Genomic DNA, 16,025 nt, shown 5'->3' with positions numbered 1-16,025 from the left:
ATGAGCATTAGTTGAACTCTGTCTTTCTGCTGAACTTGAAATCACAGGTTTAAGTTTTGACCTTTATTCCGTTCCCTGTTCTGTCCTTTCCTCTGTCTGCCTGACCTCTTTTTTTTTCTTCACTCCTCATACAAGAATGGGCTCAATTCAAACAGTGCTTTGTAAAAAAAAAAAAAAAAATCCTTTAAATCCACATCTATTCATTGAGCTGTTTTTGCTGTCTCATCATTGTACAGCACAGACTCTCCAGTCTTCTCACCTCTGCCATGTCAAAAGGCTCTCGACTCTTTATTCTCCCTCAGACTGAGACACTGATGGCACAGGAGGCAGGTCAGGGGACATTTGTAAAAGAAATGGCTTTTGTATGTTTTCAGTCTAATTCCATTAAAAACGAGCGCCCATCAGGTCAAATGACGTCCTGCAGGTTTAAGTTTGGGTGGTGTAGTTCATCAAGGAGAAGTGTGTGCAAACTATGGCACAAGACAGTGAATTGGTATACATACACTTATCGTTTTCTCTGTATCTTTGTACTCTCAGTCCCCTCGATTCATTGTTCAATGTGGAAACAGACAACTTTATTTCTTTTACCTTTTTAATTTATTTTTATTTTATTTTATTTTATTTCCTTTTATATGTGCTTCTATTGATTTGATTTGATTATATTTGATTTATTTCAAACATGTAAAAAAGGAAATAGAGAAATTATTATACAAAAACAGACTGGCAAAAGAAGTTATAATTCCAGAAAATTAAAAACATGAAGCAAAAGAAATGGTCAGATGCATAATGACATGGTTTAGATATATTCGAAAGGGAGTGAGAAGAGGTAAAAAAAAACAAAAAACAAAAAAAACGTATTTAATCACTCCCCTTCTCCATAAGTATTTAATGCATCTGTTGTTGTTGTTTTTGGTCTATTTCTTTCTATTATTTTATACTGACATTTCTATGTTGTGCATCTTTCATTATTTGTCCTCTGGTTTTTAATTTGATCCTAACTCTACCTTAGCTTCGTCTTACTTGAGTTCAGTAGGGCTGTTTAGTTTTCCGTTGTTGTATTGCTGTCTTTTATCATCATTATTATTATTATTATTATTATTATTAGTAGTAGTAGTAGTAGTAGTAGTAGTAGTGATAGTAGTAGTAGTAATTTTCAACCACCCCGCCTAGGATTCCGAGTGCTACTATTGATGGTTCCACCGTTGCAAAGACAGCTGGATCACTTTTCGTTTTCTTCAGAGCCAAGTAACACAATTTCTATAGTTACTTTGGTTGTTCCACTCGCCACCATTTTATGTGATGTAATGTAATGTAATTTTATTTAGACAGGAACAATGCACAATAAAACATTAACATATTTTTAAAAAAACAAGGAGAGATGCATTGTACCAGGTTTTAGCAAAATTGCTTTTTTCCGCCCATAGCCTCTGGGCAGACAGTGAGAGCAATAAATTAATAACAGAATTAGATGTAAATAGAGGACAAACACCAGCTCATAAGGAGGCCCATAGACGGTAAAGTAACAATAAAAGGGAATTTGAAAAAGTTTTGTATCGTTATGACTGAATATCTTGTTTTTGAAACAAACATTTTTAAGATGTTTTCCAGCACTCTTTGAAACCGTGATAAATATTTTTTGACAGTTTTCTAACCAAATGATTAATCTGCAGGTTATTTCTTTGACTAATAAATTCACCAATGATGAAAGTAATCATTACTTTCAGCCCTTTAATAATTCATTGCATAAATAAATGAAACAATCCAACAAAGAGGCAATAAAAATAGAGACATGAAATGGTCCACAGATTTCCCCTGCAGTCTGTCCTGTTTGAGTTTGCTTAGGAAGACGGGGACACTTAATTTGGGGAGTTTTGTACAGGTGTCTAGGTGTCTTCACATACACTACTGAATGTACATGCAAAAGCATAGGAATGTACACACAAATGCACACACATGCTCTCTCTCTCTCTCTCTCTCTCTCTCTCTCTCTCTCTCTCTCTCTCTCACACACACACACACACACACACACACACAGGTTCATGTTATCAGAGGTCTTGCAGGCTTTGCAGGTCTTTGTGCCCTTACGCTTAGCTGGATGGTGTCGATTTTGGTGTGTGTGTGTGTGTGTGTGTGTGTGTGTGTCTGGAAGTGTGTGTTTTTTGTGTGATTTTGTTGGCTTAGAGGTAAAATTAGGATTTAACATCCTGACCAGCCAGAGTCCATCTGTATATAGTATATTTAAATCCTTGTCTCTCATGTACATACATACATGTGGTCTCTGTCTAATTGCTGGGAACAAAGTAGACAACATATTTCCAAAAACACTTGGCCACACACTCTCAACAATAGAGAGGAGCCTGCTAAGAATAGAAATTGAGTAAGTTCGACTTAGATTTGAATAGATTAGCTTGTATCCTCTGTTCCGCCTTCCACGGTGTGACCAGATTACCTCCAGTCGCTGCCCCAAAAGTGGGGTTTTACCTCCAGAGGTTGCAACCCACTGCTGTTCAACCCCTGCATCACATTATCATTACATTCCAGGAGCATTTTCGCTCTCTAAAGAGAAAATCAGGACTCCCGCTGATTGTCTTCAGACTGGTAGACTGAGTGACGGGACGAGATAGGAAGAGCCTCTGGGAATTCCACAGTGTGTGAGTGCGAGTCCTCGCAGGGTGCGGGGTTAGGGCTTCGGTCTGAGTCTTTGTGGACTGGCAGACACAAAGGGGGCAGGAATCACATCTGGTTATTTGGGGGAGCACCCCCCCCCCCCCCCTCCCCCCCCTACTCCCACCTCCACAACCCCCCGAACTGCACACATGCACACCTCCACCTTAAAAGGTCTCCTAAGAACGATTCAATTTTCCGTTTCTGTTCACAAGTGAGAGTTAACACTATAATTCTTCTGACATTTCGGAAAATTTCTGAATGAAGAATACATCATTTTGTGGTTTTGTATTTGATTTTTTGAAAAGACCTCCTTAAAGCTATTTCACAACTTTCTAATTAACCCTCCGTGTTAACCTAATATGTACATACTGGCATGTTGCACACACACGCACCATAAGGATCTGTTTGTTTTGGTATGAGCCCAGTAGTCTTGTGTTGTGTTGCGAGGCTGTTTTCTATGATAAAGCATGCAGAGTGGGTCCCCTGTGGGTCCAGTAACATATGCAAACCTCTCCCCATTGCTGCAATAACATATGCAAAACAGCGCCGCTGGCCCTGGCCCCCATGCTTCCCACCGCCACCATCACCACCACCCGTTACTATTCAGGTCCCACCCCCTTTTCTCTTGCGCGCACACACACACACACACACACACACACACACACACATAAGCGTGTTTGCTTCTCGGATTGTGTTTGATAACTCTGTGTGTGTGTGTGTGTGTGTGTGTGTGTGTGTGTGTGTGTTCCTTCAGATTGTAGTCTGTAACAGTCTGAGCTTTGTGTTGGCCAAAGGATTATCACAGCTTTGCCACCAGAAGCTAAGGCAAGGAGCAAAGGAGAGCGGGGCTTAGAGAGACACTGTGTATGTGTCAGGACAACTGTGGGAAAACACAGTTGTGTGTGTGTGTGTGTGTGTGTGTGTGTGTTTGACAGAGAGAGTGCGTTCATGTGTCTGTGTGTGCATGCATGAGAGGCCACGGATGGCTGGTTGTCTGTGTCCACGTACCGAAGCCCTTAGGACCTTCTCAAACACCCGCCCATACACACGCATCCTAAAACAGTCAGTCCTCTTCCAACTTCAGTCCCCTTTTTGTCTGACTGGCAGAGTGTCTTTGAGCAGCTCCACAAGCTCTTCATGTCATATCAGCAGGAAGTGGCTCACACTCAGATCTCTGCTGCTTTCTCTGCATTCAGAGGACATTATTTTAAACACAAAGAGATGTTTTTAATGCAGCCTTCCATGCTGGAAATAGTCTGTCAAGGAAATTTATGAATGGAGAGGTTAGCACCTTTTGGAAAAGCAGGAAACTTGTAGATTGAAGTGGTAATTTGTAAGACATTAGATACGATTTCTGTCATAAAATACACATAGCACAGAAAAAATATACTGTGTTAGAGTTGTGTATTGGTACATGATGCTAGGGCTGCACCTGACTCATAATAATAATATCTTTATTTATGTATAGCACCTTTAAAATAGTGTTTACATAACAAAAATTTGATATATAGACAGTGACACAACAACGGAAAGCCAAACAGTCCTATAGAACACAAATGTGATTAAAACTAGGGTAGAGTTAGGATAAAATTAAAACCAGAGGACAAATATTGCAAGATGCAGGGTGTTAAACGTCAGTATAAAATAATATATAGAAATAGACCAGAAACAACCAAAACAGAAATAGTAAAGGCAATGAAAAAACAAATTAAAGGAAATAAATAAAAAATGCCAGTCCAGTCAAATCAGGCTGTTCAATACAAATATTCAATGATTTGTTTTTTTTTTCTTTACAAAGTTTTAAAGTTTGGACGGGTTCTTTGGATTTTCAATGTAACAGCGGCATTTATGTCAGATAGTAAACAAGCTAACAGCGCTAACAACGCTGACACTAGATATCAAACAAAAGCCAGAGACTGCCTCGTATTAAGTTTCTGTAAGCTGCCAGTTATTAGCAGAAGCTTTCTCCTTTCACCTCCTTTTTGCTGCTGCTTGCATGTCCATAGCAGCTTATACAAAAGAGTAGTGTGAAAGTTAAGAGCACTCACTCTGCAGCAAAATCTAGAGACCAAAGTATCCCCACAAGTACACTGCACAGCACATTGACACTGCTCGACTTTTTTGTATTGCCAATGTTGAAGGGGCAGCCCTATTTGATAAATTTAAGGCATTGACGGAAATAACCCAGTACCAGGTGATATTGAAATGTCTCCACTCAAACAATACCTGCATTCGATCTGTTTTGCGTCAGGGGTCTGATCCTGGAACCATCCTGACTCTCTGCCAGACCGGAAAAGTCGCTGCTGCCATCTCTTGAGCCGCCCCCCTCCCGACATTTGCTCAGTTTGTTTTCACATTTAATTGAGAAAACAAACAAAGCGACATTTGCGAGGACAGCTACATGTTCTCCTCATATTTTCGACAGCTCTCATCACTTTGACAGCTGCAGAAGCATTTAGCTGAAAGTCGCTGGTTAACAGGGTCTCTCGTTCATCTGAAACCCCCATTAGCATGAGCTAACAAAGCAACAGTAGTTAACACCCTACATCGAGCTGTGAAAGGATCCCAACAAACATTGATACCAAAATGACTCGACTCTGTCTTAAACCCCTCAGTAACTGTTAGGTAAGGTTAGCTGTGTGATGCTAACAGGTAGCCCTGTCACTTTGTGTGTGCAGCTTCGCAGACTCTTACAACTGTTTCCGACGCAGCGCTCATACTCCCACAGCAGCAGCTCCAATAACCTGTACAGTGTGCGGTGTGGTGAAGTCCAGCGCAGCATACATTCAAAAGTTTAGCTGTACTACACACCTTTCCATTTATATGATGGGTATCAAATGAAGTGCTCTATTGGTATCTGTATCACTTCAGCAGTCCTGGTATTGGCACAGGTATCATGATTTTCTAAACTATGCTCAGATCTGCAGTACACACCATGGCCAACAATTTCTGAAACTCTAAAATCCACAATCCAACATATGCTTTGCTGGCTGTGTAGAGGTAATTTTTTTACCACAAGATTTCTCTCTGTCAGTCACCTGACAGCTCAACCAGTCAGCAGGTCATTATGACGTGACTTGTTACATGTCAAAGCTCTTTAATGGTGTGAGCAACAGAGGTGGGACTGAGCCATTGTTGTGCAAGTCACAACTAAGTCTCAAGTCTTTGCACTCAAGTCCTGAATCAAGACTGAAAAGTCCCAAGTCATAACTTTAGTTTCTAGTCCTCAACAAGTCATGATGCGCTCCTCACCAAACGTAACGCTATTCTCTCAACTGAGTAATAATGTATTAATTAACAAAAACCACGAATGCTTTTTAAAATTTGTATGGAAGTGTTAAACTTTTTTTTTTACTTAGCTGTCAAGCGAATGTCAGCTAAGCCTTACCTGGCTAACCATGTTGATATTAGCCTCAACTTACTGTTCTTTGTGCAAAATTCAAATGTTGAACAAAATTGGAAGTTGTTGCATCTCCTTCTGTTATTTTCAACTCACACGTTTAGTATACTTATTTTTGTTTTTCATGTTGACCACATGTAGTTTTGTATGCTAACAAAATGATTTGTGGTGACATTGTGTCTAACTGGTGCTCAGTGATGTGTCCTAATGTTAGTTCTTGGTTTTCTCCTGATTGGATGCTGTCAGATTGGTTCGGACAAAGTACATCTTGGGAATTACTGTTGACTTGGTGGGAAATTAATGGTGCTGATGTCAGTTGACTCTCTTTCTCTTAAATGAAGAGAAATTCATTGTTTCACACACACTTCTGAAATAACATTCTGTTTAATCTTTGGGCTCGACGAAACATGTCAAGTATTTTCAGGTCAAAAGGCTCAAGTCCAAGGAAAGTTGTAAGTCATTGGTGTTAAAGTCTAAGTATCTCAACAAGTATCTCAGCAAGTCACTTTAAAATTTGTCATCTGAGGTCATCAAATTTGTGACTCACATCTGACTCGAGTTCCAGTCCTGCAACTGCAGTCAACCTGTGGGGAATGACTTATAAAATCAAGTACTGTAAATGTGCAGTAAAATAAGTCATGAGCCAGTTTCCCTTTTTAATTTTAACCAGAATCTAATTTCTGTGGATTTTTAATAGGGGTTAAAGGATTATCGGCCTCGCCGATTATTGGTGGTGATATTTGGCATTTTGCAGATTATGTGTATCTGTATTTTATTTCAGTGATCACAGATGAAATTAATTAATGGAAAAGTGTCAGGATGCGAGGAACTTTTACATCGTAAAACCTAGCTATTTTTATTTATTCATTTTTATTTAAATTTTGACTGAACTTTATTTTTAAAAACGTTGCAGGGAACTTGCTGTATATGACTTGCTGTAACGTTGAAAGTTTCAGTTCTGATGAAACATTTGCTTGACGCTTTCAAACAAAGTTTGTGTTGGAGTTTGTTAAATTCCAAATTCAAATTTTTTTTTATTTTTAATACTGAAATTTTTATTAAAAAAAAACAACATTTAGATAGAGACATAAACAATAAACATACAATTTCTACCACAATAATAATAATATCAACAACATTAACTATAAAAGAAATCTACCCAGTGACATGGTGGTGTCCTCTCTTACAACTTTGTGATGCATCGCCCTGATCTGAAACTAGACCTCCTAATCTGTGGTGTCATTCACTTTTCTTTTATACTCTACCCATTTTTCCCACTTTGATTCAAATTTCCCCTCCTGGACCCTCAATATGTGTGTGAATCTTTCTATCGCATATCTTTCCTCTACTACACCCAGCCATTGCTCCTTTTTAGGTGCGTCAGCTCTGCACCACGCCCTTGTTATGGTGTTCTTGCTGGCTGCCAAGAGTACCTTGGTAGTACCTATCAAGTATCTGTCCCGGCCCTGAGTGTATTCCTGTGTCAAATACCCAGGTATAACACCAGGCCAGTCTGAAGCACCTCATAGCCTAATACCCCCTTTAATACTCCCCATACTCCTTCCCAGTACTCCCTTAACTTTTGGCATTTCCAAAATATGTGTGTGTGGTCCGCCCCCTCCTGTCCACACAGCCTCCAGCACACATGCTTATCAGGGGCGTACCTCCCTTTTGTCTTTGGGGTTATGAAGTATCGTACAGCATTCTTCCATCCAAGCTCCCTCCATACTCTTGACCCGGTGGTTGAATGTTGCACCCAACACACATTATACCAGTCTTTCCGAATTCTAAATATTGACAGAAAGTTTCTGTATTTTATTTTTTTTATCTGTTCCAAAAATTTGTAATCGGTCTCATTAACTACCAATCATCTGAATCGGTTTCAGCCCTGAAAAACCAATATCAGTCGACCCCTAATTTTTAAGGATTCACAGTTCTTTTACAAAGAATTGCACATCACTGATGTTAGTCAAGCGTGAGTCGAAGCTAAACCACAAATATAAAGTGTATTTTAAAAACTACCTAAAAATATTCCTGTGTCATATTGACTTTCACTACACAGCCAGACTCTCTAGGACTCTCCTCCAAACCCCTGAGAAAGAGAGAGAAAGACACCTAACTGATATGATCCCCCAGGCCCTGGCCCTGTTAGCAATTTAGATGTCCCCGATAGGAAGCGCCGGCTGAAAACAGAGAGCGGGAATGAGAGAGGGATGAAGCTTCATCCAGTTAATTAATATTGTATGAGGCAGACAACTGCTCTAGCACCCGCATGCAGACGCACACTCACAGCAGATTTTCAGACAACCATCACAGGTTGATGGGAGAATAGGAAGGGATTTTATTTCTTCCTCTTTTTTTTTCTTTCTCGCCCTCTCTCATGCTTTCATTCATTTCTGTCTGTGTGCTGGATCAGAGTGTGTGGAGATAACACAAGCCCAAGGTCAGGGAGGGAGAAACAGAGGGAGACCTACAGCCAATTTACATGAAAGATGAATGGGAAGAGGGGCAGGAAGAGGGTGGAGGTCGGGGCTGGTGGTGGTGGGGAGGGGGCTTGAGACGGGGACTGTGATCTCCTTAGGGTGCACATGTGTGTTTGTGTGTGTGTGCTCGCAAGAGGTCTGTGATCTCCTGGCCTTTGTGATGGAGATGGGCCCGGCCGGCCTGACCTGATAATGACGCGACGCTCTAATAGCATTCATCCTTTCTGCTGCAAAACTACTCAAGCGGAAAAGAGGGGGGGGGGGGGGAAAAAAACAAGTGTGAGGAGTAGATGTGGGGACGGAGGGGTGTGTGAGGAGGAGAGAGGGAAGCAGGAGCACGGGAGAGGAGAAGAAAAGGAGGGGAGGTTAGCTAAGCTATGTTTAAGAAATGACGTGGGGCACAAATCATTTGTAATCGTGGAATCAGGGTTGAGAGAGGAAGGAGGGGCACCTTAGATGAGTGTGTGTGTGTGTGTGTGTGTGTGAGAGTGAGAGAGAGAGAGTGAGTGTGTGTGTGTGTGTGTGTGTGTGTGACATTAGCAGTAAATGCACTGTGCCAGTGTCTCCTCTCTCTCTCTCTTTATCAGTGTATATTTGCTGAAGGCGCTGGAGCATGGAAGGCTTTCAGAACACTGGCCCATAGGGGACGGAACCCTGTGTCCAACACACACACACACACACACACACACACACACACACACACATACACGGTTACTTATCATACAGGGTCATTACAGACCTCTAACTATAGCCCCAGTAATCACTGCTTTCTATCAGCACCCATATTCAGCGTACAATACGCAGCCGCTCGAATCAATAGAGAGCATGGGAATGAGAGGAGGGAGAATGGGAGACAAATGGAACGTTAAACCACAGCATTCTTTTCACTGAGAGGTAATTATTTGGTTTCCTTGTAACAAAGTCTTTTCATTTTATCTGGCTGTGCTTAGGCTAAGACGGGTCCACCTGTGAAGCAGCGGGGAGAAGACCGAGGTCGGAGCCCTGCCTACTGCTACAACTGTGCTAGGAGAGAACACTTTGGCCACGTGAGTCTCTCTGTCTTATTTTTATTTAAAGGGATACTTCGCTGATTTTCAACTAGCTTTGCATCAAAACAATGTGGGTAGTATTTGTAGATGAACTGTGGAAGACTTTCCTCTAACCATTGCCTAGATATTCCTTCTCCCCTAGGCAGTGCTGATCAAATATAAATCAAGAACATGTTCCTGCACTGCCTATTTCTTGCCTAAAATGTTCAGAATTGTATTTTAACAGCCTGTTTAGCTGTAATAGCGAGCAGGAATTGGGTACCATACTGCTTCCTGCACAGTGAAAAAGAAGGCCAAAAAAACCTTGAGATCTAACAAGGAAAATAAAGTAGTGCTGATCAAATTTAAAAAAAACAAGATTTTATTACTGAGTTGCCCAGGAGGCAAGACCTCAAGTGTTTTCAGAAACATTTTAGCCTACTGTTTTAATGTAATACAAGATCGTCAGCCGCTATTATTTCACATGGACCTGTCAGTTTGTGATGGCACCCACCAGCAGAAGCATTTATCGGTGGTGCTGCATTCTGATAGTTGTAGATTTTGTAGTGTCCTTTTCTCTGTTTTCTCTGGTCATGTAGCAGCAATTTCAAAAGTATTAGTGTCTTTTTTTTTTAACTGCAGAGGCGGCCTTGTTTTATGTGAGGACTCTCTTTATCTCTATATATCTAACTGCCTGCACCCAAAGACTGCAGTTAATTTGATGAGGAAAAATTTCACATTTGTTTATTGGTCTTAAAGTCTTGAAATATGTTACCACGATACTTTGGTCAAGTATCTAACATTACATGTTTTCACATGAAAAATCATACTGCATATGTGTCTCGGCATGTACGCAATGCCATGTTTTATGTGTCTTCATCAGGCATGTAAATGGAAGAGGATGTTTAACGGGACGTATCCCAGCACCCCGTTCATCAACCACTATGACACCACCGATGACATCAAACGCAGAGAATACAGGACACGGCTGAAGGTTGAAGGTAAGTCACACACAGAAATTCTCACAAACATCTCTTAGCTGTGGCCCTCTATTACTATCAAAAGCTGTTGTGTTTTTAAAGGCCCAGACACATCAAACTGACAGCGACAAAAGCCCCCTGCTGCCTCACGTTACCATGTCTTAACCAAAAAATTGCACATTACCTCACCAAACTCACGGCCAAAACAAATACTAGTGTTCCTCCAATTTAATTACAACATAGTCATGTTTTAATAAAGTCTTAGTATCATGTCAACTGTTCTTTTTTAACATATTTAGTCACCCTCATCTTGTTTTTTCTTGGTCAGATTTAAGTTGACGATAATTCTTGGCATCTATTTTTGTCTAGGTTTAGTCCATTAAATCTGTTGATATTTTAGTATTTTTTAGTCATCAGATCATATTGAACATTTCGGTCAATCTACATGAGTCAAAACCTAAATACAATGTGCACTGAACCAACATTTTTTTCATTTTAGTCAAACTTACTTCACATAAGATTTGATTTCATCATTATCTGATAGAAAACACAGGCTGAATGATTAGGAAGGCAGCTTTGCAGAAAGTGTCTGGTCTTTTGGTCTAATGGTATCAATTTAAGCAATTCATCCAGATATGGAATAGCACCCTGTTTCCTTCTCGTCCTGTTCTTCATTTCAGTCTCGTTTTTTCTAGTCAGCAATATTGCATGTTGATATAGTCACATTTCATGTTTAATATGTCTCTTCATAGTCTTATCTTAGTCATGAAAAAAAGGTAAGAAGTGAAGTGAACATATTTAGTCATAGCTTTTGTTAACAGAAATGAAAACTTAGCCTTTTTTGTATCTATTTTCCGCAGAACTTAGGAGAAAAGGCCTTTTTACTACCAGCCCTCAGACCCCTCTGACTCCAGGACCTCCAAGGAAGAAACAGAAAATCAGCCATCACAAAAAGAACCACCAGACCAACCATACATCTTACCAAAGTCCTAACGACCACAAACCCAAATCCAGCCACATATTTTTTAATGACAGCCATGGCTTTGTAGCACCCAAAATTGATAAACACAATACGCACAAACAAGAAGGCACTGGCAATGTGAAACTATGGAAACCCAAAAGGCCAGTGCCCACCTCGAAAGACCCTCTCCCAAAAACTAAACTAATTATCGATGAAGATGGTGACTTTCCTAGAGGTGGAGGCAAAGGAGGGAACATGGAGAAGAAGAAGAAGAAGAAGAAGAGCATAAGGAAGAAAAAGAATAAAATTCAATTAGGGCAACCAGACGGATCCAAGGAAATCAGACCGGACCATCTCCAATGGACTGCAACTGGAGTGATGCAGGCGTCAACGACAAAGACAGAGAAAGGAAAGAGGAACTGGAGAAGTCGAGCCCAGAGGAACGCTGACAAAAAGCTTCCGGCACAGATGTACGCAACAGATGAGAACCTGTTTATCATCAAACAGAGGAAACGCAAAAGATAGCATCAGTTTGTATCAGATGTGGGTGGCAGGGTCCGCCACGGCTGCGATCTTCATGACCAGTACATGCTGTAGTACATTTTCATGACTTTTAGGGATGAATCAGACATTTTGTTGACTCTGTGTAAGTTGCCAGTGCTGCTTTATGGGGATCATAGGCCTTTTATACGGAAGACATTTTGACGTGTCACAGCAGGAGAAGCACAGGTGTAAAGAATATAAATGATGGATTAATTTATCTGCTTTAGTTTCAGGGTCCTGGTAATGTGCATGCTGACCCACTGTCACACTGCCAGGCCTTACTGGGACACTTAAGCTGCTGTTAAAGGATTCACATTTTTTATGCCACTACACCTGCTGCAGGCTGAGGCAATGAGGCTAGAGGCATTATGTTTTTAGGCTGTTCATCCATCCCATTCTTGTTAATGCAGTACCTCTAAAAATCCCTTGAGGGAATTTCCTCAAATTTGGCACAAACATCCACTTTAATTGGACTCAGCGATAAACTGATTAGTATTTGGTGGTCAAAGGTCAAGGTCACTGTGACATTGTTCATCCCAATGTAATGAATGCGATACTCAAGAACATAATTAGAAAATTTCTTCAAATTTGGCACTAATGTCTCCGAGACTCAGGTATAAACTGAGAAGAATTTTGTGGTCACAGTTAAGATCACTGTGACCTTGTGTGTCTTATTCTGATGAAAACAGCATTTGAAGAAGGCTTTAGTTGAATTTCCTCAAGTTTGGCACAAACGTCCACTTGGACTCAGGAATGAACTGTTTTGGACTTGCTGGTCAAAGGTCACCATGGGAGTACCGAGGCAGTGTCCATGTAAACATTTGAACAGGTTTTTCTATGTAATAAATCCTCCTGTTCATACATTAATTTTTTCATCTGAAACTACGGTTGAGCTTCAGCTGTCTGAGTTAGACAAATCAACTGGATATCTTTGAAAGATACTCTGAATTTAGTACATACTTTTTCTCATAATTTCCATACTGTAGCTAAATAGGAAAACACCAGCCAGGGAAACAAAAGGAGGGAATTTTGTGCTAATAAAACAGTAGCTTTGAATTCTATCCACTTAATTTTGGATAAAGTTCTGGATACATTTTTATTTTAGTTTAGTTTATTTTTATTTTTATTATTATTATTACTTTTTTTTTTTTTAAGAAAATTAAGGATTATGTCCCCCATCACCTGCATTGGAATGCATACGGAAATAATCTTTTAATTTCCAGTATGAACAGGATGGATGATTATAACCAGTAGAACCTACTTGAATGTTTATATCGGCACCTGATTATTGTTTCAAGACAAACATGAATGCTGCAAGGTTATCCTCTAATTAATATAGTTCCACCAACTGTGTTTTTCCTGTTATGACATGTAAAAATGTCCGCTGTGAAAATTATACCCATATTCAAACATCGGCATAATTTTCACATCCGAGTCACTGCTAATATATTTGGACAGTTAAGAACCCAGTTTAGGGTTCATACAGTCAGTTCAGTAGTTATTAAAGACAAAAAAGTAAATACATTTAAATGAAAAAAAGACTTTCTTTGAAGTACACTAAGATCATTTCACAGTGCCTCTGATCTGAACACACAGCCTTAAAGTCGCTGCAGGTTGCAGTTGGACCCAGAGGGAGAATTTTTTAAAGATAATCTTGAATATAGTCGTTTTTCATTTAGTACTGCAACAAACATGCATTTGTAAATCATCTAAATATATGAGCATACTGTGAATACCTCAATCATGTCTGCAGAAAGTCGCCTCACCATATTTTTGGATAAAATACATCACTGGCATGCAGCCCTGACAGTATTCATTTTTAATCATCCACTATTTCAAATTCAGTGGTGCATTTTTAAGGTTATGACATTGTGAAACCTTGGTAAAATCACATGAAGGAGTATGAGACGGTTCCTTGATGATATGAATACTTTCTACCTGAAGTCACTTGGATGAACACAACTTGAATCTGCTTTGTCTGACTTATTAATTCTTAGTTTAAAGAAACCAGTTGCACCAGTTGTTTGCTTCTACTAAGAGCTGTTCACACTGGTTAATTTACTCAGTAACTCATCCATAATAACTCACATTGCATTTCTGTAACTCACATTGCATTTCTGTTGTCATTTATGTAGAAAATACATTAAAATCTTTTGGTTTCTGTCCCTAACTGTCTTCTTTTGTCGACCAGATGAAATACCTGTATGGATGGGATATCGATCATATTTCAGTGTATGTAAGTGTATCATTTGCGTGCTCCATAAAGATTCTGTGGTGTTATTATCAATCACTGCTTTCATTTAAAACTAGAAATTTGAAAAAAAGATGAGGTGATGTTCCCACAAGTGAGCCCTCCTGTTAATATTAATGTCTTCATAAATATGTGAACTGAAAGAAATTGTACCAAGCAAGAGCATAGGCGGAGTTTGCACACTGACAATTTCACACTTCTTAAAACTCAAAGTAATGTCAGGAAACAGTCCAAAATCAGTATGGCACCCACTGTGGAGCAGCAACTGCATGGTGAGTGATGTCTAAGATGAGAGTCTGGGACCACATACAGTTTAAACATAAATGTTATCACCTGATACACAGTATTAGAGCTAATTTGCATCTGCAGTCCCTCCTCAGGTCAGAGCAGTCCAATAACATAATATAAGGTTAAACTAAGAATGCTTAACATGCATTAAAACTAAAAAATGCAACTAAAAGTTGACCTATTCTGATACAGGCTCTCCACTGCCTAAAATCTCATTCAACCAGTAGTGTAAGAAGTAGGCTACTTTTATATTTTACTCACGTAAAGATAAAGATTACAAGTGAAAGTCATGAATTCAAAAACTTTGCTAAATTTACTTAACATTTTAAAAGTAAAAGAAAACAAAACCTTATTGGATAGCACACTTATATGTTACTAACCCATTAACATCCTTATACTATATTTAGTATGTTAAGTAAAACAATTTTTTAAAATTTATCATGCCTTAATTGATAGACAAAGTTGAAAGACAAAAAAAATCACAAAAATAAATTTAGCATTTATACTAATTATACTAATTTTATACGCATTATATTATACATACCCTGGAACAAATAACAAATTATTGAAATTCAAGTTGTTCTGAGTCCAATGGTACCAAAAATGTGATATAGGTCCTATCAGCCATTTCTGTAACATACTATTTTTAATAGTTAGTCACATAGGGTTAGTCATTTTATCACTTTTCCTATAAACCCTGGTGGGAATAAAGGTTCACATGATAGCATGTTCGAAATAATGCATGCACTTAATAACCAGATAGACTTAAGTAAAAATACTTTATAAAACCGATTTTCCAATGTGTTGTTATGGAGAAATTTTGAGAAATATGGTTCTATGACCATGGATTTCCATGGATTTCTATGGGGTTTACATCCCCATAAGAATACATGGGAAATAATTGACCTTCGTTTGAAAACACATCTAATAATATATATTATATATTATTATATAATAATAAGATTGTTAAGATAAGATAATCCTTTTTTTAGTCCCACAACGGGGAAGTTTGCAATTATTGTTGTAGAGGATAGAGGCACAGCCAAACTGTTAGTGTCATAGATTGTATATGGTTAGTTGTAAATATTTAAAACTTTTTTTAAATAATGTTTTACAAAATGATATGTTCTGTGCATGAAATCCTATTCTGGAAACTACTCACAAGCAACTACAAAACTGACACAAATAATACGATATAAATACTGAACTGCAGTCAGTCTGCTTAAATAAATGCACTTTATTAATTTCCTCCACTGCAAAATGTTATCGTTATTGGGGCTCTCTTTCCACCATTGTTTCCACTTGTTGAACAGTCAGTGAAGCCCTCATGTTTACGTAATTACCACATTTGCGGCAGGCCGTGAAGGCAACAGATGAGAGGCTGGTGACGCATTACGTCGCTCCGCCCTGCACTGTGACAGTAA

At 39.2% G+C, this 16,025-nt stretch overlaps 1 protein-coding gene across 1 annotated transcript in view; it reads left to right on the top strand.

Moving 5' to 3' along the window:
* The window catches only part of zcchc7 (zinc finger, CCHC domain containing 7), a 65,283-nt gene extending 51,056 nt beyond the window's left edge, over positions 1-14,227 (top strand). Inside the window, exons 8-10 of the mRNA XM_042485013.1 lie at positions 9,501-9,596; positions 10,462-10,579; positions 11,419-14,227. Coding sequence (XP_042340947.1) covers positions 9,501-9,596; positions 10,462-10,579; positions 11,419-12,044 — 840 coding nt within the window. The 3' untranslated portion in view covers positions 12,045-14,227. The remainder of the gene's footprint in view (positions 1-9,500; positions 9,597-10,461; positions 10,580-11,418) is intronic.
* Positions 14,228-16,025: the final 1,798 nt, after the last annotated feature.

This window comes from Plectropomus leopardus, chromosome 4, assembly GCF_008729295.1.
Source record: "Plectropomus leopardus isolate mb chromosome 4, YSFRI_Pleo_2.0, whole genome shotgun sequence".
NCBI lineage: Eukaryota > Metazoa > Chordata > Actinopteri > Perciformes > Serranidae > Plectropomus > Plectropomus leopardus.
Note: the sequence above shows the minus strand (reverse complement) of the source record. Positions and strands in the feature narration are given on the sequence as shown.